Source organism: Vigna angularis, chromosome 7 (genome assembly GCF_016808095.1).
Source record: "Vigna angularis cultivar LongXiaoDou No.4 chromosome 7, ASM1680809v1, whole genome shotgun sequence".
Classification (NCBI taxonomy): Eukaryota; Viridiplantae; Streptophyta; class Magnoliopsida; order Fabales; family Fabaceae; genus Vigna; species Vigna angularis.
The window spans coordinates 24,887,702-24,907,254 of NC_068976.1; the positions used below are offsets into that span (position 1 = coordinate 24,887,702).

Consider the following 19,553-nt stretch of genomic DNA (forward strand, 5'->3'; position numbering starts at 1 on the left):
ACAGCTTGGGTCCAAAACACGTAGGAGTTAGTGCCCTAGTGCTAAGTTTCAAGGGACAAATGACACTCGTGAATAGTACAACAACATCCTCGGGAATTGTTGAAAGTGCAAATAAGAATGTGGTCTCTGTCTTTTCTTGACTAACTCTCTCGTGTTCCTCAACCACACTATCATTATTTCTTCTTTTATTTTTCTATTCCCATTACATCATAAATCAGAGAAAGTAAACAGAAAAAAAAGCGAGCAGAGAAAGTAAAACACTTTCAAGGTCTATCTAGGTTATACATAGTCACATTAAATAAAATTCAAAGAATTAAATTTTAAATATATTTTTTCTTGTTGCATTTATAACATGGTAAGAATGAAAAATATTATTCGAAGTTATAAAAAGAAAAGACAGAAGACATGGAGAAAATGACGTAACATAGAAAATAAAGCAGTTCCAGTGTGCTGGTCGCAAGGTGCCCCTTCAGATCATTCTATTTGATGAATTGTTGTCGTGTCTAGAATTATTCCCCCACGTCTTAGAAAGAAGATTCCTATGAACTCAAGTCAACTCAGTATAGGTACTGTTTGGTTTAACTTATTTTAAAATTATTTTAAAGAAGTTCGAATAAAACATTTTTATTTTAATTTCCATAATCTAACACATTATATTCATTTAAAAAAGTACTTGGAGATAAATTTGAACCTAATTTTTTTAAAAACACTAATAATATTTAACTTTAAACACAATCATATATTTAATAATAATTTTAAAGTAAATACTAAAATTTATAAAATAAATAATTAAAGAAAGAATACTTTGATCATTTTAGAAGAAAAAAAAAGAAATATGCTAAATAAAACTTTTAAAAGTAGTTAAAAGTAGATCTTTCGAAAGGAAATAAATTTTATCACGTAGTTTTAAAATACTTAATAATTTTATACCTATTAAAAGATATAATTCAAGTATTAAGTAATGGTAAAATCATGCGTCATAAAATGAAAGGAAGTGTTGGAAAGGTTTATCTCTTTGTATTACAATAGTTAAACATATAGAAATTCGCATATTATATTTAATTTTATTAAAGCTAAAGGAAAACTTCAGAAAATAAAATACAAAAAATATGATTTTTAACTGGAAAAAAAAAACATTGGTTAAGTTTGTAATAAAATTTCGTTCTTAAAGCTTTTTTAATAAAGAATCTTTTCATTTTTAGTCTAATTACAGTTCTGTATTTTATTTGTTATATTGAATTCTCACTTTGCAGCAAATGTAACATTAACTATTTATACGATCAATACAAGCATGCTAGGAAACTTTTTGACACTAGAAAGTAACTTTTAAATTAAATTACACTCAAATATGAACTAAAGACTTTTCTTAGCATTAATATTTGTTTTTGATCTGTCCAGTTAAACGAACACTAGTGCAGGAAGAGAATACGGCACCGGTTAATTTCACTCATAGGCTTCGATTTTTGAACCGAGGCATATTCAGACGAGGCAAAAAGTGATAGCCTTTTTGCCTCGGTTCTAAACCGTGTCATTTTGTTTGTCTCTACGGCCTCGGTTCGGTTCTAAACCGTGTCATTTTGTTTGTCTCTACGACCTCGGTTAGAACCTAAACCGAGGTAATAGGATATTTTTTTTAGCCTGTTTCGTTTCTGATTTCAATTTCAGATTTCAATTTCAAATTTTAATTTCTGATTTCAATTTCAGAGGAGATAACCACCACACTGTTTCACAAACTCAACAAACTCAGATAACACAACTGGAACCCTAAAATTAGATGAATAACTGAAACCCTAAATTGCAAAATCAAGAACAAAATCCCAAATCTGAAAATGAAATTTCAGAAACCCTAAAATGCCAAATCGATTCACTTCGCTGCCGCCTTCCTCGCAACGCGCCACCGCCTTCCTTGCCACGCCTTGCCGCGCCTCGCATCGCCGCCCCTCGCCGCGCCTCACCTCGCCTCGCATCGTCTCGCCTCGTCGCGCCTCGCATCGCCGCGCCTCGCCTCGCCGCTATCAGACGCGACCTCGCCGCTATCAGTCGCGCCTCGCCGTTCCTCGCCGCGTCTCTCCACGTCTTCGCTGGCCACTCACCTCCATCACAACACTCTGCTCGTCCACGTTCAAGGGAAGAAGAGAAAGGGAAGAAGCGTGGCTGCTGGGGCACGTTGAAGAGAAAGAGGAGGATCTGAGGGATCTGGTGCGAGGGAAAGAAAGGGATCTGGTGCGGTGCGCGTTAAGGGAAAGAAGCTTCACCCTTAATTAGGTCTAGGCCCACTTGGTAATACCGCAGAGGATCTGGGCCTATACGGCCTCGGTTCTTTAATTTAACCGGTGCCTATTGATATTGATTTGACTGATTTGACAAGTTACAGATCTTTATGCTTCAGTTCTGCGTGTAACCGAAGCAGTATTATTTTTTCTGACCATGTTTAGGCACCGGTTGCCTTTGAAACCGAAGTAGTAGAGCTGTTCTGCATCGGTCTTCTTTGAACCGAGGCCTATAAGGTCTCTTTAATTACAAAACTGCCACCGCGTCTGAATAGGCAGCGGTTTGGTGTAAACAGAGGTCTAATGTGCGAGTTTAAAAACACATTTTGTACTAGTGGAATCACCTACAAGTGCTTAACTTAAGTTCAATTTAGGCACGAGGATTAATTAGCAATAAAGATTTTACACTAATTTTATATAATTAAAATGTTGAGTGTTTGTTGAAGATTTCACACTTATTAGTAACATAGTCAAAATATTGTGTACAAGTGAATTATGCTATATTCTATACCAGCTTTTGGAGTTGATAGATGCCAAACTCATTATAAGATAAATAGTATAATACAACGTTAACTTTTAACTATTCTCCATGAACTTTAGCGGGCAACCGTTTCTTTTTAAAAGCAAAGTTTGGCTTAAGTCACATGTCTTGATGAAATTGGATTAATTTGACAATTAATGCTGTCGAAGCACTAAGCATCAGAGATAAGAGACAATGAAAACTACACAAATATATATATATATATATATATATATATATATATATATATATATATATATATATATATATATATATATATATATATATATATATATATATATATATATATATATATATAACAGTATAACTTTTAGGAGTAAGTGCACACTTTACTGAAAAACACACTGTGTTGTGTCTAAGAAGAACTCGAGGAAATAAAAATAAATATAAACGAAGAAGAATCATATAAAATATGGTTAAACTTCAATTAGTGAAACTTGAAGTTCGCTGTCCCAAGGCCGAAACGTTGAAGAACGGCTGCTTTTGCGCATGACTTTCTATTTCTTTATTGCACCACTCTAAATGAAACAGATCAAATACACATAATATGGTATATTTTTTATACGCATTTTGATGTTATTTTTCAATGGAGACACAGCAAATATAAAAATCATGGGAAAATATAACAGTTATGCCCTATTTTATAGGTGTATAACTGTTCATTGTTCAAAATAATAACAATTATGCAGTGTTTTCATGAAAAGAAACACAAAGGAACATAAAAAATGTCCGTGTAATGGTCCCTCATGTTCTCTAAATTCAAAGAAGACAGAATGTTGATTGTAAGATCTGTGATCCCCACAAAGCAATGCAACAAAAAATAAAAGGACAAAGATTTTGACATTAGATTAATGAGTTAGGGTATTATATATATATATATATATATATATATATATGCACACGGATTGGGATCTTTATGGTTCAGATAATCTCAGAACTGATAAAGTTGAGTTGAGAAGCAGAGAGAGAGAGAATCATATCTGGAAGGAAAACATGGACGAGGGCATGTCAGGCTTTTTAATGAGATCAGGAAGTGTCCGTGGGAAAAGTGGAAGCACTGCTTCTTCTGCCACTGGCACCAAGTGTGGGCGTTGGAATCCCACAACCGAACAGGTTAAACTTCTAACTGAACTCTTCAGGTCAGGGCTCCGAACCCCAAGCACTGACCAGATTCAAAAGATCTCCACTCAGCTCAGCTTTTATGGTAAGATAGAGAGCAAGAATGTCTTCTATTGGTTTCAGAATCATAAGGCCAGAGAAAGACAGAAGCGCCGCAAGGTCTCCTTTGACGACAAGGATGTCGTCATTCGTAGACAAAACTCCTTCAACACTTCCTCACAAAGTAAGTATATATTACATCTATTTCGATAACTTTTTCATTTATAATGCGTAACTTCATTTTAAGTGTTTTTGAGACTTTTCCTTATTGTTGTAGGTCTTGCTGATATGTATCGAGTTTCAGAGCCAGATAGAGTGATTGAGACGCTTCAACTCTTTCCCATAAACTCCTTCGGTGAATCTGAACCGGAGAACCTGAGGTTACACGGAAATGAATGTAGGGATAGTAGTACAATGTTTTCATGCACGATGGATGAAGAAATAGAGCACCCACCATTGGAGCTGCGCTTGAGCTTTCTGTAAAATGGTGGTGGAAGGCAAGAAGATTTTTAAGAAATTCATTGTTGTTCCTTGGTAGAATTAGGTTTGGCATAAAGGAAACATTTAGGGGTGTATCATGGACCGTTAAGACAATATGTAATTTATCAGATTAATATTTACCTAGTGATGCTAAATGCCTAGACATTCTCCTCATGCTCCTTCGTTTTGGTTTTATTTGTTGGATTATAGTTGGATATTAGAATATTATGTAGGATGGCTTGGGATTCTAATTTCTATCCTCATGAGATGTCTCACCTTGGAATTCTTAAACGACAACATTAGTACTTTAATGTTCTACCACTTACAAATGGGTCGTAGTCATACCTCGGGTCTGATTCCATCTTTGAATATCATGAACCACACATATATATAATGCAAAAGCAAGGTATTGTAGCTAACCAAGATGGGATGTCATTCAATGTTACTATTGATTTTATTCGGGAAAGGGACTTGGATAATTATGAAGACCAGTGGGTTTACTCGGACTCACATGCATGTAAGGAAGCTAGCTTGTCACGTGCAAGTGCAAATTTTCAATGATAATAAACCATGTAAATCAGTATGAATTGAATATCTTTAATTGTATCAAAGATAATTCAATTGCCAAGAACTTCTACGACCATGACGTCAGTGACACGAATTATCTACAGTAGTGAAAATCTTGTTCTGTTAAACTCAACATATGTATCCCTCTTTTTATCTCCTTCTAGTATTCCAAAATAAAAACTAATATTCTAGATTTCCAAAAGAATTAATATTTCAAAATTGCTTCCAAAACTGTTAAAATTTAACCTATTTTAAAAGATAATTTTCAGAATGTTTTAAAAATTGAATATTCTAGAATGTACTTTACAAAATAAATAATAAAAATTATAAAATTGACAAGTTGAAATAAAAATCACCGTGATGATTCGGGAGTTGCTCCCTCCACCCCCACGCATCTCTTCCTCCACCTCCCCTTTACTTTTTTGCCCCTTCCTCTACCTTTCTTTTACTATTTTGCCCCTCAGTAACATTTTATTTTAAAAATTATTGTCTTTTAATTTTATTCATTTATAACATATTTCAGTGATAACCTACGTAGTTCCTTGTATGAGTAAAATATTTTTCTGCAAAGCTTGGTGATCGTGAAAAGAATTATCAAGCAATCTTTCTCTTGTTCTCGGTACAGTACGTGGTGCAGTGCGTTTATGGTGTAGTGTTCTTATTGTGGTTCCTCTCCAGGTACGTAGTCATAATCCTTCCTATAATCCCAAACCCTAAACGTTTCCCATACTTTCAATAATCTTTTTAATATGCAAGCCTGTAATCTTTGCATCAGGAGTAAAATAAAACCGAAACTTAAAAGCAAAACTTAAAAGCAAACTGTTTCTGGATGGATGACATCCTTCAACGGATGTCAACATCCGTTGAAGGCGAAACGGATGTCGACATCCGTTTTGCCTTCAACGGATGTTGACATCCGTTGAAGGATGTCATCCGTCCAGAAACAGTTTCCTTTTAAGTTTCGTTTTTATTTTATTTGTTTATTTTGTTTTTATTTTATTTGTTTATTTTATTTACAGTAAGTTATATTTAAATTTATAATTTTAAATGTTATATATGGTTAGTTTTTAAACGTAATAATTTTGTTAAAATATGAATTTGTTATAGATGATTTTTGTATCTTTAATTCTTTAATAATTTGATAATTATATAAAAAAATTATTTATTACTCTATTTATATCAAATATATAATTTAATTATATTAATATTTTTATATTTGTTTGATTAATTATTAATTATGTTAATAAAGGTCATTATAATTTTGTAGGTGATTATTATTTAAAATGGATGAATATCTTCATATGGATTCTCAGATTGGTTGTAGTTTGAAATCTGATTTGTCTTCATCAATTAGCAAAGTTGTAGAGAGAGATTTAACAAATAGATTTACAACAAATGAAATATTTCATTCACGGGACCACTTAATTCAATGGGTAAGAGGGATGGCTTTTGATTTAGGATTTGTTGTGGTAATAGTAAGATCTGACATAGCTACTGGTGTACGGGGAAGAAAAACGTATGTCAAGCTTGGATGTGAAAGAGGGGGAAAATATAGGAAATACAAAGCTGATGCAGTGGCTAGTGTATACGGCACTCGTAAATGTGAATGTCCGTTTAGATTAAAGGGTAAACCATGTTCAGATGGGGCCGGATGGGTGTTGAAGGTGATGTGTGGACATCACAACCATGAGTTGGCTGAAACTTTAGTGGGTCACCCTTATGCTGGCAAGTTAAATACGAGTGAGAAGTCATTACTGGTTGATATGACAAAGAGTAAAGTTACACCTGCAAATATTTTATTAACACTCAAACAAAATAATGATCGAAATGTGACAACGATTAAACAAATCTACAACGCAAGGCATGCGTATAAACGATCATTAAGAGGGTCCAGAACTGAACTACAACAACTTATGATGTTGTTGGATCGGGATAAGTACATTCACTGGAGTAGGTGTGTTGATGATTCAAAGGTTGTTACTGACTTGTTTTGGACACATCCTGATGCGGTGAAATTGTTAAACTCATTTAATGTTGTATTTATGATGGATTCCACATATAAAACAAATAGATATAGACTTCCGTTGCTTGGGATTGTGGGTATGACGTCTACAGGGTTAACCTTCTCAGCAGCATTTGCTTTCTTGTCTACTGAAAGGCAGAGTAATTTCACATGGGCTTTGGAAAAGCTGAAAGGTTTATTTTTAACATCTGAGGGTGGTCCTAAAGTTATTGTGACTGACCGAGACTTGGCTTTGATGAATGCCATATCAAGTGTATTCCCTGAGTCATATCAGATGTTATGTCGGTTCCACATCCTTAAAAATGTTAAAGCTAAATGCAAAATGTTAGTTCATTCTACTGAGGTTTGGGAAGTGTTGATGGATGCATGGGAAAATGTGATGGATTGTGCTGATGAAAGCTTGTTTGCTGAGTATGTGAATGGTTTTGAATACGCAAGCAGATCATGGCCTTTGTTCTTTGAATATGTTAATCAGAATTGGATTATTCCGTACAGCACATACTTTGTAAAGTTCTGGACGAACAAAGTAATGCATTTAGGGAACACAACCACAAATAGGTATGTTGTAATGTTATTTTATTTATTTGTTTTGTAGATAAATATTTAATTGTACTTGTTGAAGTTTTTTTTTTTGTTTCAGGGCTGAATCTGCTCATTGGAGCCTGAAGAAAGTTCTGGGCAATAGTATGGGTGATTTGTGTTATTGTTGGGATAATATTCATAACGTCATTATCTTACAACACAACAAGATTAAGGCGTCATTTGAAAGTAGTTTGTTGCTCAGGAGTGACTATTTTAAAGGCTACATATATAGAGAACTTATTGGGCGTGTGTCTCGATACATAATCAGATAAAGGAAATATAAAGTCCTATCAATTAGACGTCGACCGTCTACCACGCACATGCCTCTGCTCTCTCCTAGGCGTGGAATATTCGTCGATGCCTTCATTAGCAATCTGAAGCAGGTCCACTGACACCTGATGTGCAACAGTACCCTCGGTGACATGACGACACGATATCAAGGACTGTAACATTCTCGCCATTCGCCTAAATCTAGGCTGCATTATAATTATATCAAACAATTAAATAAACAAGGTGATCAAAATTTAATAATATAAGCAATGAAAAATAATATACCAGGGCGCCAGATGGTGAAGGTGGAGACGATCTACGATGGGGTCGTGCCTCCCGTGGAACATCGGGGCGTTGTCTAGGTGCAAGAGCCGGTCGCGCGTCATCTGCAGTAACAATAACATAAGGATGCGAAACCCTTCTGAACCACTGAATGTACCCATCAACACAGTCAGAAGGGGATGCTGCATGTCTGACATTACTCACAACGTGAGCTCTGAAGTGCAACCACATATGATCAATGGCCACTACATCTGCATCTGGAACCGTAGTCGGTGATCGTGGAATGTCTTGCTGAAACCCAAATTGCCTCAGCACACGCTCAGGCAAATGACGCCAAAGGGTGTCACCAATCCGAATCCATCCAGAATACATACAGATGCCGAAGAATGGCCGAATGCCTCGATGCCCCTCATATGGATGCCATACAACTCCACTGTATGTCAGCGCATCCAACTGTGACCGAATCTCTGCGAGAGTGGAACTCTGTCTAGGGCTCTGCCACCTCATGGCACGTGGTGTGGTATCATCGTAAGAAGTCACCAACCGCCTCCTCCCCAAGCCAGGGAAATGTTCGTATATCCAACTCTTAAAAAATAATCATTCAATTAAATTACATCCATGTTCGAACATGGAAATAAATACATGAAATAAATGTCAAAGTTATAACTGTACCTGAAATAGAGTCAAATATCCAGCCATCTGCTTCGTGGATGCGAGACTCGCATCCCCGAGTTGCTCGTACAAATAGGCGAGTGCAGCAACACCCCAGGCATATCTGCCACACGCGTGTACGTCTCTAAATAACAATAAGTAAGACACGCGTATAGAACTGGCACTCTTATTTGCAAAAATCGTACATCCTACTAGATGCAACAAATATGCTCTAGCAGCATAGTCCCAATGCTGCGACTCACACCTCTGAACATATATCTCTCTAAGCCAGCTGAGTCTGACTTTCGGACCACGTGCGTCCTCCATCTCAGCACCTGCTGTGCCACCATCAACGCCGAGCAGTTGCACAAGGGCTGTACGAGCCTCCTCAAACTCCAACTCCTCCAAATCACACATTTGTCCCATCACGGGCAGGTGAAGTAATGTCGAGACGTCATCAAGAGTAATCGACATCTCCCCTATAGGGAGATGGAAACTACTGGTCTCAAAATGCCACCTCTCTATGAATCCGAGGAGTAACCCCTTATCAACGTAATCATAACAAATCCCTGTAAGAGGCATCAAACTGGAATTCAACACAATGTCTTGAATTCCCTCGTGGCATGGTCCTAACTTATTTACTTTTTTTCCGTGGGAGATCAACTTCAGTGTGTCCCCTCGATCCTACACATCAATATTTAATAAATTTTCTATTAAAAAAATAATAAAATAAATTTTCTATTAAAAAAATAATAAAATAAATTTTATTTTTGCACTCACCCGGCCTTGGGAAATAGCATAAGCTACATGCTGAACATAGTGCTTCAGCAATGAATGATCGTGTGGACCTCCAGGAAATCCAGCGACATCCTCTTGTATGTCATGAACATCTGCATGCTCCTCTCCATGAGTCTCATACGCCTCATATGTTTGTTCCTCAACGGCTCGCTCCTCAGCTATGGGGTCATGCTGGATAGGAGCTGCCCGACTTCTACGAGCAGAAACGGTAGGTCTTCTCCGAGCTTCGCCCTGCGATGAACTCTCTCCTCGAGAACTCTCTCATCGAGAACTCTCACCTCGAGAATTAAAAGATGCACCACGTGTTCTTGCCATTTCTAACAATAATTTGTTTATTTAATTTCAAAAATTAAAATAAATTATTGTTTCAAATATCATTAATAAACTATAAAAAATGCAATTCAAAAAAAATTAAACTAATAATAATTAATTTATTAACTTACAACAAAAATTAAATAAAAGAAACAATTAGCTATTTAATTCAAAAAATATATTTAAATACATTTCCATTTACTTATTATTAAATTAATTATTATTACAAATACAAATTTACTATAAATAAAATAAATACAAATACAAATTTACTAATATTAAATAAATTCAATTGATAATATTTATTTTAAGAAATAAAAATAATTTAAATATATAAAAATTTTCATATCTAATTCTTAATCAATTTATTTACAAACTACAAATAAAAAAATTTATAAAATATTCAAATAATAATCTAAGTCAAAAAAAAAATTTAAAAACATTTAACAATAAATATATCAAATATATAAATATATATTTCAGATATAATAATTTAAAAACAATTAAAAAAGTAAAAAAAATTCAGCAGAGCCGAAACGGATGTGGGATATCCGATTGGCCTTCAACGGATATCCCACATCCGTCGACGGAAGTCGGACATCCGTCGAAGGCAAACGGATGTCCCACATCCGTTTCAGCCTTTCCTGCACAGTAACATCGTCGACAAGCACGGGGTGAAAGACCAACCTGGACGCAGATCTGCTCGTTTCCTCCTCCGCACACGCTGTTTCCTCCGCACCAGTGTTGCTCCACACCAAACGATCTTCTACAAAAACGATAAACAAAGAATAAATGGAGAAACAAATGGAGAAAGAAATGGAGAAAAATGGAGAAGTTGGAGACGGAAGTGAGAAGAGCTTACGGAAGTGAGGGAGAGTTACGAAAGTGGGAAGTGAGAAGTGAGAGATGAAAATGAAAGGTTGGTAGGTTTAGGAAAAAGTAAATTTAAATTAATTAAAATATTAAAATAAAAAAAGTAAAAAAATTTAACTTTAGGACATAATTGGAATTATATAAAATTGGGTTAGGACATAGTTGGAATTATATAAAATTGGGGAGGTGGAGGGAGAAGCATGTGGGGGTGGAGGGAGCAACGCCCTGATGATTCATGAGGAGGCCCAGTGTGCACTATTGAAGGCTTTCTTAAAAGCCCCATAGCTACCATGGCCAGAAGCCCGTCAAGTTATGATTGTATTTCCGTAAAGCCCAAAATTCTGACATAATATAAGGAACCGAGAACCATATAGCTAAACTAAATTCGAAAAATGACAAAAACTAAAAGTACAAAAAGGACGTGCATTAACGGATAAACTTGAAAGACGAAGATGATGAAAAAAATTAAAGAGAATGATGAAAACGATGTTTTGATAAAAAAAATATGAGAGATGAATAAGAAAGTGATTTTAATAACGAATTAAAAATCAAATGAGACAAATTTATTAACATTAATTTTTTTTATTTAAAATATATTTTTCTATTTTAAAAATATTAACAACCAAAAAAAACCATAAATCTTACACAATATTCTTACTGAAATAAAAATTGTAATTTGTTTAAATAATATAGCAATAAAATTCAAACAAAAATAAATATATATTATGTAATTCATGTTACAATAATGGTTATCAAACGTTTACTCATACAAGTTTACGTGTTTACTTAGTGCTTCCAAATTAATGCATAAACAAATTTGGATTTGGTGTCGAATCCATAGGTCCAACAGTAGAATAATAAGGCTTGATTAAAATTATGAGCTTGCGTTCGATTTGACAAACTCGTGAAGATTTTTTTATTGTAAAATGAAGTCATTTTTAAGGCTCATATTCTTCGTTTGTCTCCTGCAATTCATACAGTGCTTTGCTCTCCTTGTTGCTCATGATTTCCGTCAGTCATCGTCATAGTTTTGGTTGTTGTAACCTAAGGTTGTCGTTGCTCGTTATGGGTCATCGTCTCTTGCCTTTGCTCATAGTGGGTCGTGTCTTTGTTTCGCCCCTTATTCACCCTTATTTAATTTTTTACACACTGTTTGTAGCTTGGGCTCATTGTTAACAATCTCATGAAAGGATTGGTACCAGATTTAGCAGAAAGAAGAAAATTAATTTGCAAATTGTTGGATTTCATTTTGCTAGAGGATTTTGTGGAATAAAATATGCGAAGGAATGCAAAAAAACATTAAATATTGGGGAATGGTGGGAAGTGTTTGGGGATGGAACTCCGGAATTGAATTGAAGAGATTTGCTATTTGAATTTTTCTTGTAGTTCTTCGAGATGTGAGTGTAATTGGAACTCATTTGAATGGTAACTTAAATTATTTTTAATTTATAATTTTCTTTATTAGGTTTATGTCTTTACTAAAATTTGATATTTCATTATATATATATATATATATAAATAAAGAGAAGGAATTGTTTGTATTAGAAAAAAATGAATGATTTAATTTATGTGGTATATAACTTGAAGTTGAAAAGTAAACAAATTCAAAAATTTGTTGCTCTTTCATTTGATGATATTGAATTAGATGATAAATGGACAACTCAAGAGATAAATGGTGTGTTTGAGATTGAGCAAGATGAAGGTAGAAATTATGGTAAAAATGTTCACTTAAACAGCTACAAGAGATTCGATTCTAGATGTTCTTATAACATAACTTGGAGAGAATGAGTATGCACAACTATCATGTGGAGAAGAGTTAGATTAAAATAATGATTGAAACGATGATGTCATTAGAGACTTAAATAGAGACACTTAACATTTCAATTTATGTTTTAATATTTTTATAAAATTATATAATTTTGTAAATTTATTTGAGTTAAGATGTTATTTATATAATATTTTTTCATTTAAAATAAATTTTTATGAGTTTACAAGTTAAATTTATTGGATTATCGTGAGTTTATGTAAACTTTTGAATTTGATCACTCTAATTCCAATGTTGCACAGATATTATTTTTATAAATGAATATAAAATTGATTTATATTGATCCTTTGAGTCGTAGTTTTGATTATATATGACTGACTTTTGGTTGAAATTTTGACATGTTTGGAGATAGAAGAAAACAAAGTGGTTTTAAATGTGATGGATAAAAGTTTATGTAGAAAAGAAGTTGGTGAAGAGTAGGGTGGGCGGTGTGCGGCTCTTTAATTTGCACATGAGATTGACTGAAGGGGTTGAGGTACGACCGATGAGAATGAATGGAAAATGGTGTGTGAAATGATATTGACCCTTGCTTGCAGATACGTTTGCGGTTGCAGAATTGAAAACTGCATTGGCATAAAAGTACTGCAAAACCATTCATCATTTCCACTTCCATGCATGCACCCACTCGGTTCATTGTACAAGCAGTTGCCCTAGTCTATGAGATACCTCCAAAAACCTAATACCTTTCTGTATACCAACAATATTTTCTGCTGACTATTATACTCTCTCAGAATATTGTAGTATATGTCGGCATGCGAATGGAATACAATGCCTAGGATGCTACTACATACACATGTGGGGGTTCTAGAGTTTTGCAAACTCACCTCTGTTTCTTCATTATAATTTAATGCTATATTACAATTATAGAAATTGATGTTAGCTTCCTTATCTTTTGTTGCCTTTCTTTTGAACCAAGACTTCCAACTTTGAAAATTCCCATTGTCCCAAAACAATGTAATCCAAATGGACCCATTTCATAACTAATTCCTTAACAAACATTTTTTAATGTGGAAGGTGGCAATTTCATTTTTAGCACACCACAAAATTTTTTACCAACAGAAATATATATGTTTTATTCACAGATTTTATAATTTAAATTAGCAAGGGTGTTTTTCATTCTTCATCCTCTCCATCTTTACTTAACTTCATAATTTCTCTGTTTTTTCTCAGCTTCATCACCTCTTCACTTTTTACAGCTTCATGTTGAGTTTTCACTTTTTTTTGTAACAAGTTAGTTAAAAATATGATAAACATAGCATTAAAAGAATTAAAAAAAATTTATAATTTTTTAATTCAAATCTAAATAAATTTCACTTGATGTTAAACTCCAAAGACAATTCAAAATAAAAAAAAATATCTTATAATGGAAGTGTAATCCAAAAACAAGCACAAAAAACGAACAAATAAGCTTTTAATATTGATAATTTTTGTATCACTTCTCCATTTATAATATTAGAGATTTCTTGAATAGATAAATCTATAATATTTTTCTCTCTTGAAACATTTTTTTTATCTTATTTAAAATATAATAAAAAAGGCTTACTAATAATATTGAATCACAAAATAATAAATAATTAAATTAAATTAGGTGGGTTCGTGAATGTAACACCCCAAATTCTCACACTGAAATTTAATAGATAATATAATTGTTGTACATTTATTTTACAATTATCTCTGGAGCAGTATAAAGATTTCATATTGAAAATACATTATACTTTCAAACATCACGTAAAACAGTCATAAATTTTTTATTCTTAAAATATTCTTCATTTCTCTCCTGCCTCCTGCTTCACTTGTATTGATTCAAACGTCGTTCCCTCATCTGCTCCCGTATAACATAAACGTTATACGATCATCGGAAAAATAAGATTTTCTGGCACAAACAAACAAGAGTGAGCTACCATGCAAATTCTAAAAGAGTCATAACACTATTAATATACGTAATACATTCGCCATAATTTATTGTAAGATGCAATTATTATACTATACTCTATTTTCAGATATAATGTTGATGGAAGTCTCGGGTGATCATGCACTTGTGGTGACTTCTACTCCTCTCACAACATAATCTTGGCCAAATACAATATATCATATCACCCACAAGGTTAGTCCGTTTACATCTATGACCATAATTGAACATAGACTAGGACCTCCTACCACTCTCACCACATAACACATCATTCTCTATTTGAGACTGGATAATTATTAGAGTATTAGGATAACCACCAACAACAGGACCTTCAACATCAACATATACACTAATACCATACCATTATAGAGTCTCTTCCCGAGACTCATACCATATTCCAATGCATAATTTCATATCCAACATCATAAAATACATTCATCACAGAAATCATACAAAATGAATATATCACAAAACAAATTAACAATAATAAAATATTACTATAAATGGTCACTAGAGAAGAATCAAATGTTTGACGAATCAAACTCACCATAAATGCCAGTACATATGACTAGTCACAACTTACTTGATCAGACAAGAGCTACTCTATGATCAGGGATGTACTAACTCCGGTTTTTAAGATTCCTCTATCCTACCATCAAAAAATAACCTTAATATAAACGTTCTGGGGAATTAAGAAGTTGAATCTGACATAGCCAGTTAGACATCTTCTTATCCTTCGAGAAAGATGCAATAAAAATAGATAAAAACAATAAAAATTATGGGGAAGCAAGAAGTTGAATCTAGCAGAGCCAGTTAGACAACTACTCATCCTTCCAAAAAGATGCAATAAAAATAGATAGAAACAATAAAAGTTATGGGGAAACAAGAAGTTGAATCTGACAAAGCCGGTTAGACAACTTCTCATCCTTCCAAAAAGATGCAATAAAAATAGATAAAAACAATAAAAATTTTGGGGAAACAAGAAGTTGAATGTGGCAGAGCTGGTTAGACAACTTCTCATTCTTCCAAAATGATGCAATAAAAATAGATAAAAACAATAAAAGTTCTAGGGAAACAAGAAGTTGAATCTGGCAAAGCCAGTTAGACAACTTATCATCCTTCTAGAAAATGTAATATAAATAAATAAAAACAATTAAAGTTATGGGGAAACAAGAACTTGAATCTGGCAAAGCTGGTTAGACAACTTCTCATCCTTCCAGAAAGATGTAAAAGAAACAACTAAACGTTCTGATAAACAATAACGTAAACACAGCAGAACAGAATCAAAATCACGTTTTACAACCATCAATAGACTTGGATCTCATCACAGAAGCATGTTCATATTCAAAATTCAAGATCATACAAAAACAAAAGACTCCATATTCAAGATTTAAGATCAGACAAAAGCAAAAGATTGCATATTCAAGGTTCAAGGTCATACAAAAACAAAAGGACTCCATATTCAAGATTTAAGATCAGACAAAGCAAAAGATTGCATATTCAAGATTCAAGATAATACAATAAAAAAAGACTCAAGATTAGCTCCTCGTACCTCTATTTCAGACTTAATCTCCTGCTTAGAAATTGTTCTCTGAAAACTTCCTGAATTTCCCCATTGCAACTAGAATTTCCTTAAACTATCTCTTTTCTCAAAATTTCTCAATTTTTAGTGTAATTTCAGCCTTCCCCCTTGCTTGCTATTTATAGGCTAAGATTTGACACTATTTAATTTTTTTTATTAAATAATATTTTATTAAAAAATTATATTTTGACTTTCATCACCACCGAAAGTGTCTTCCTCCTCGTTCCACTTCTGAAAGGTGCTTTGTCCCTTTGCAATCATTTAATTTTTTTTTACAAAACATTCTAAAATTTTCAAAATTTTGAATTCCTTCTTCTAAAATTACTATAATCCTTTATCCTAAATTTTTACTTTTCTTATCAAAATTTTCTTATTAATTATATTTTCTACCTTTAAAATTATTACTACTTTCAAAGAAAAATTGATACTATTTATTAAAATAAATAAATTTTCATGGACTTTACAATGAGCCAACCCAACTCACTACGGGTTCAACCTGTGTGAGCCGGATTCTAAGTGAGCCGGGTTGAAAACTAACCTGTACAAAAAAATTACATTTTTTTCAAATCCAACCCGACTCCAACCCATGGTGGGCCTAATTGGCTCGCGGATTACAATCTATTTTGACAATACTACAATATATGTCAAAATTAAAATATTAAGACATATTGCTAAAAAATAAAAATTAAGCCCGAACAATTTCTTGCATCATGTCGACACTCTCGATCAATGAAGAAAGAAAACTCGTTTGAATTTCGAATTTGTTTTTAGATGATTCTCCAATATTCTTTATTCTCACTAAAAGTTATTTAAGATCCACTCAAAAAAATATTTATGTGGTCTTTTGCAGTGTACTTAGTACAATAACTACTTCTCTTTCTAATAAGTAGAATGTTGCTTTGTCATTTTATTGTAACAAACAAAAAGAATAACATGAACTACTTATTTAAAATTTTAAGAAAATGTATTTTTAATTGCCGGTAAACATAATGACATAAACGTTAAAAAACTCTAGATAATTTTAATATAATTTTGAAAATGTATGTAAACACGACCCTTTGAAAAGTTACTACAACACGATTAAGGCCTTTGTCTTTCAGTTATACTACAACGAAAATTATTAAAATTTTAAAAATACACAAATCAAGAAAATTAAAACAATTAATGTTATTACAATGAGAGGAAACCAATACACAAACATTAAAAATTAAAAAAAAATTATTACAAAAGGAGAAAAAAGCAGCATTTTTCTTTATAATCTTCTAACTCTGCCTATTGGGAAAAATATATTTTTTTATCTAAAATGTTCTTTTTAGTATTTTTTTTCTTCTCTGTGTAGTATTATTGCTTTAATTTTCTTGATTTGTGTTTTTTTTTCAATAATTATCTTTAATATTTTTTTGTGTTTGTATAATTGAAAGACAAAGGTCATAAAATGTAGGAACTTTTATGTTTTCATACATATTCAAATTTATATTAAAATTATCTGGAGTTTTTTTTTAATGTTTATATCATTATGTTTTCCAGCAATAAAAATAAATTTTCTTAAAATTTTAAATAAATTATTTATGTTATTATTTTTTGTTATAGTAAAATGATAAGTCGCATTTTGCTTACTATGAGGGAAGTAGCTCTAGAAATTATACTGAAGGAAATGTAAAAGACAATATAAAGATTTTTGGAGTACATGTTAAACAACATTTAGCGATAATTAATAATATTGGAGAATCATCCAAGAACAAATTCGAATTCTGATGAGTTCTATGACTTTGTAGATCGATAGTGTCGGCTTAATGCAAAAAACTGTTCCAACATATTCTGATAATGGAAATAGACTCCCTATTAAAAAGTAATTTGTATTTTTTTTAGTAATATTTGGCATAAATTGTATGAGTTTTCTAACTATATATCTTTCATAATTTAACGTTTTAAATCAGAAATTTTTCTTATTTTCTTCTTTTATAAGTACATATAAATAAATTTATCAAAACATACATATAGTTATATTAGAGAAAACTTTCACTATGATGATTGTTACTATGGGCTTATAGCCGACCGAACGGTAAAGGCGCAAGAGAGCCTAAGTTATTGAACTCATGGCCGACCGATGGTACCTCCTAGGCAAATGAACTGAGCGGACAAACAGTTAACCGCTCGGTAAAATGGGCTCGCAACCAACCGAACGGTAAACACTAGTAAATAAACGGCTTTTTAACTCGCGCGTTACGCATCGATTTTAGAAAAACCGAAGCGTATAAAAAAGTGGTGGTAATTTTGTAATTCTGGCGACACTATATGCCTCAATTCAATTTGAACTGATGCCTAATGGGTATACTGCCTCGGTTCTCTGACCAACCGAGGCAAAAAACTCTGACAGCTTTTTCGAAATAGGTCTACTGCCTCGGTTCTCTGACCAACCGAGGCAATATATCCTGCCAGAAACTGATTCTGAACGTTTCAAATCCATCTTGTCAACCTTTATTGTCTCGGTTCCATTTTAACCGATGTCATAGGCCCTTTATGCCTCGGTTTAGGCGCGAACCGGGGCCTATAGTTAGTAGATATTTTCAAAATTTTCATTTTCAATTTTATTTTGAATTTTTTCTAGAAGGTTTACTCATCGGTTATTTTTATAACCGAGGTAATAACCTCTTTGATAGTTAAATTCCAGAAGCGTAAACATAGTAAGCACATTTTCGGTCTTTCTTCTTCTTCTTCTTCTTTCGCCAGAGAACGCGAACTGTTGCTTCCAATCTTGCCCGAACAGTTTGTTGCTTCGCCACCGTTGCCTCCACCACTGGTCATCGTTGTTGCCTCCACCATTGGTCATCGTCTCCTCCGCTTCATCCTCATTGGCGTCATCGCCTTCATCCTCCTAGTCCTCTTCCTTGTCTTCCTCATATGGGTCATCCTCCGCGCTACCAAGCTCGGCTTCACCCTCCAAGACGTCACCCTCTTCACCTTCAACCTCTCTTCCCCCATCCCTAACACTCTCTCTCTCACCATGCAGGTCACCCTATCCGCCCACAACCCTAACTCCCGCATCAGTGTCTACTAACATGCACTCCACCTCTACGCCTCCTACCGTAGCCAGCAGATTTCCTCCCCACCGTCGTCCCCGACACCTACTAGGGCGACTTCACCGTCAATCCCCTTTTTCTGAATAGCCAAAACTCCCCATTTTTTTTTAAAAAAAAGCATCTACCGCCTCGGTTCGAATCTAATCGAGGTAAAAGAGCCCCACATACTGCCTCGGTTCTGAACCGAGGCAAAAAGGCTACCTCTTTTTACCTCGCCTGTATATACCTCGGTTCATGAACCGCTGCGTATAGACGAAAATAACCGGTGTCGTTTCCTTTTACTGCACTAGTGAAAGGTGCAGAAGAGTCGGCCGACCGATGATACCTTTCAGGTCAATGAACCGATCGGT

General features: G+C 33.8%; 4 protein-coding genes across 4 annotated transcripts; 2 read left to right on the forward strand and 2 right to left on the reverse strand.

The window, feature by feature from the left end:
• The first annotated feature begins 3,748 nt into the window (after positions 1 to 3,748).
• Positions 3,749 to 4,605, forward strand: LOC108337940 (WUSCHEL-related homeobox 5). Its single transcript, XM_017574523.2, has 2 exons — positions 3,749 to 4,153; positions 4,247 to 4,605. The coding sequence occupies exons 1-2, from the start codon at positions 3,805 to 3,807 to the stop codon at positions 4,450 to 4,452; spliced, it is 555 nt and encodes a 184-aa protein (XP_017430012.1). The 5' UTR covers positions 3,749 to 3,804; the 3' UTR covers positions 4,453 to 4,605.
• A 1,853-nt stretch (positions 4,606 to 6,458) lies between these two features.
• Positions 6,459 to 7,893, forward strand: LOC128197868 (PKS-NRPS hybrid synthetase cheA-like). The gene is made up of 3 exons (XM_052880702.1): positions 6,459 to 6,970; positions 7,088 to 7,597; positions 7,680 to 7,893. Exons 1-3 carry the CDS (start codon positions 6,459 to 6,461, stop codon positions 7,891 to 7,893), a joined length of 1,236 nt encoding a protein of 411 aa, XP_052736662.1.
• A 36-nt stretch (positions 7,894 to 7,929) lies between these two features.
• LOC128197661 (uncharacterized) lies at positions 7,930 to 8,877 on the reverse strand. Its single transcript, XM_052879839.1, has 4 exons — positions 8,846 to 8,877; positions 8,378 to 8,758; positions 8,177 to 8,277; positions 7,930 to 8,097 (listed from the first exon to the last, which is right to left on the reverse strand). The coding sequence occupies exons 1-4, from the start codon at positions 8,870 to 8,872 to the stop codon at positions 8,058 to 8,060; spliced, it is 549 nt and encodes a 182-aa protein (XP_052735799.1). The 5' UTR covers positions 8,873 to 8,877; the 3' UTR covers positions 7,930 to 8,057.
• Positions 8,878 to 9,011: 134 nt separating this feature from the next.
• Positions 9,012 to 10,563, reverse strand: LOC128197869 (protein MAIN-LIKE 1-like). Its single transcript, XM_052880703.1, has 4 exons — positions 10,513 to 10,563; positions 9,605 to 9,853; positions 9,090 to 9,508; positions 9,012 to 9,033 (listed from the first exon to the last, which is right to left on the reverse strand). The coding sequence occupies exons 1-4, from the start codon at positions 10,561 to 10,563 to the stop codon at positions 9,012 to 9,014; spliced, it is 741 nt and encodes a 246-aa protein (XP_052736663.1).
• Between the last annotated feature and the right edge of the window lie 8,990 nt (positions 10,564 to 19,553).

What these genes read in the sequence shown, in the direction of transcription:
- LOC128197661 (XM_052879839.1), bottom strand. Translation starts at nt 8,872, where the DNA reads ATGGCTGGATATTTGACTCTATTTCAG. An exon ending in GATATTTGACTCTATTTCAG is followed by an intron (nt 8,759 to 8,845) that starts GTACAGTTATAA and finishes TTATTTTTTAAG; the next exon opens with AGTTGGATATACGAACATTT. An exon ending in CTTCACCATCTGGCGCCCTG is followed by an intron (nt 8,098 to 8,176) that starts GTATATTATTTT and finishes ATTATAATGCAG; the next exon opens with CCTAGATTTAGGCGAATGGC.
- LOC108337940 (XM_017574523.2), top strand. Translation starts at nt 3,805, where the DNA reads ATGGACGAGGGCATGTCAGGCTTTTTAATGAGATCAGGAAGTGTCCGT. An exon ending in CTTCAACACTTCCTCACAAA is followed by an intron (nt 4,154 to 4,246) that starts GTAAGTATATAT and finishes TTATTGTTGTAG; the next exon opens with GTCTTGCTGATATGTATCGA.
- LOC128197868 (XM_052880702.1), top strand. Translation starts at nt 6,459, where the DNA reads ATGGCTTTTGATTTAGGATTTGTTGTGGTAATAGTAAGATCTGACATA. An exon ending in AAGTACATTCACTGGAGTAG is followed by an intron (nt 6,971 to 7,087) that starts GTGTGTTGATGA and finishes TAAAACAAATAG; the next exon opens with ATATAGACTTCCGTTGCTTG. An exon ending in GGGAACACAACCACAAATAG is followed by an intron (nt 7,598 to 7,679) that starts GTATGTTGTAAT and finishes TTTTTGTTTCAG; the next exon opens with GGCTGAATCTGCTCATTGGA.
- LOC128197869 (XM_052880703.1), bottom strand. Translation starts at nt 10,563, where the DNA reads ATGTGGGACATCCGTTTGCCTTCGACGGATGTCCGACTTCCGTCGACG. An exon ending in ATGCTATTTCCCAAGGCCGG is followed by an intron (nt 9,509 to 9,604) that starts GTGAGTGCAAAA and finishes ATTGATGTGTAG; the next exon opens with GATCGAGGGGACACACTGAA. An exon ending in AGAGAGATATATGTTCAGAG is followed by an intron (nt 9,034 to 9,089) that starts GTGTGAGTCGCA and finishes TGCATCTAGTAG; the next exon opens with GATGTACGATTTTTGCAAAT.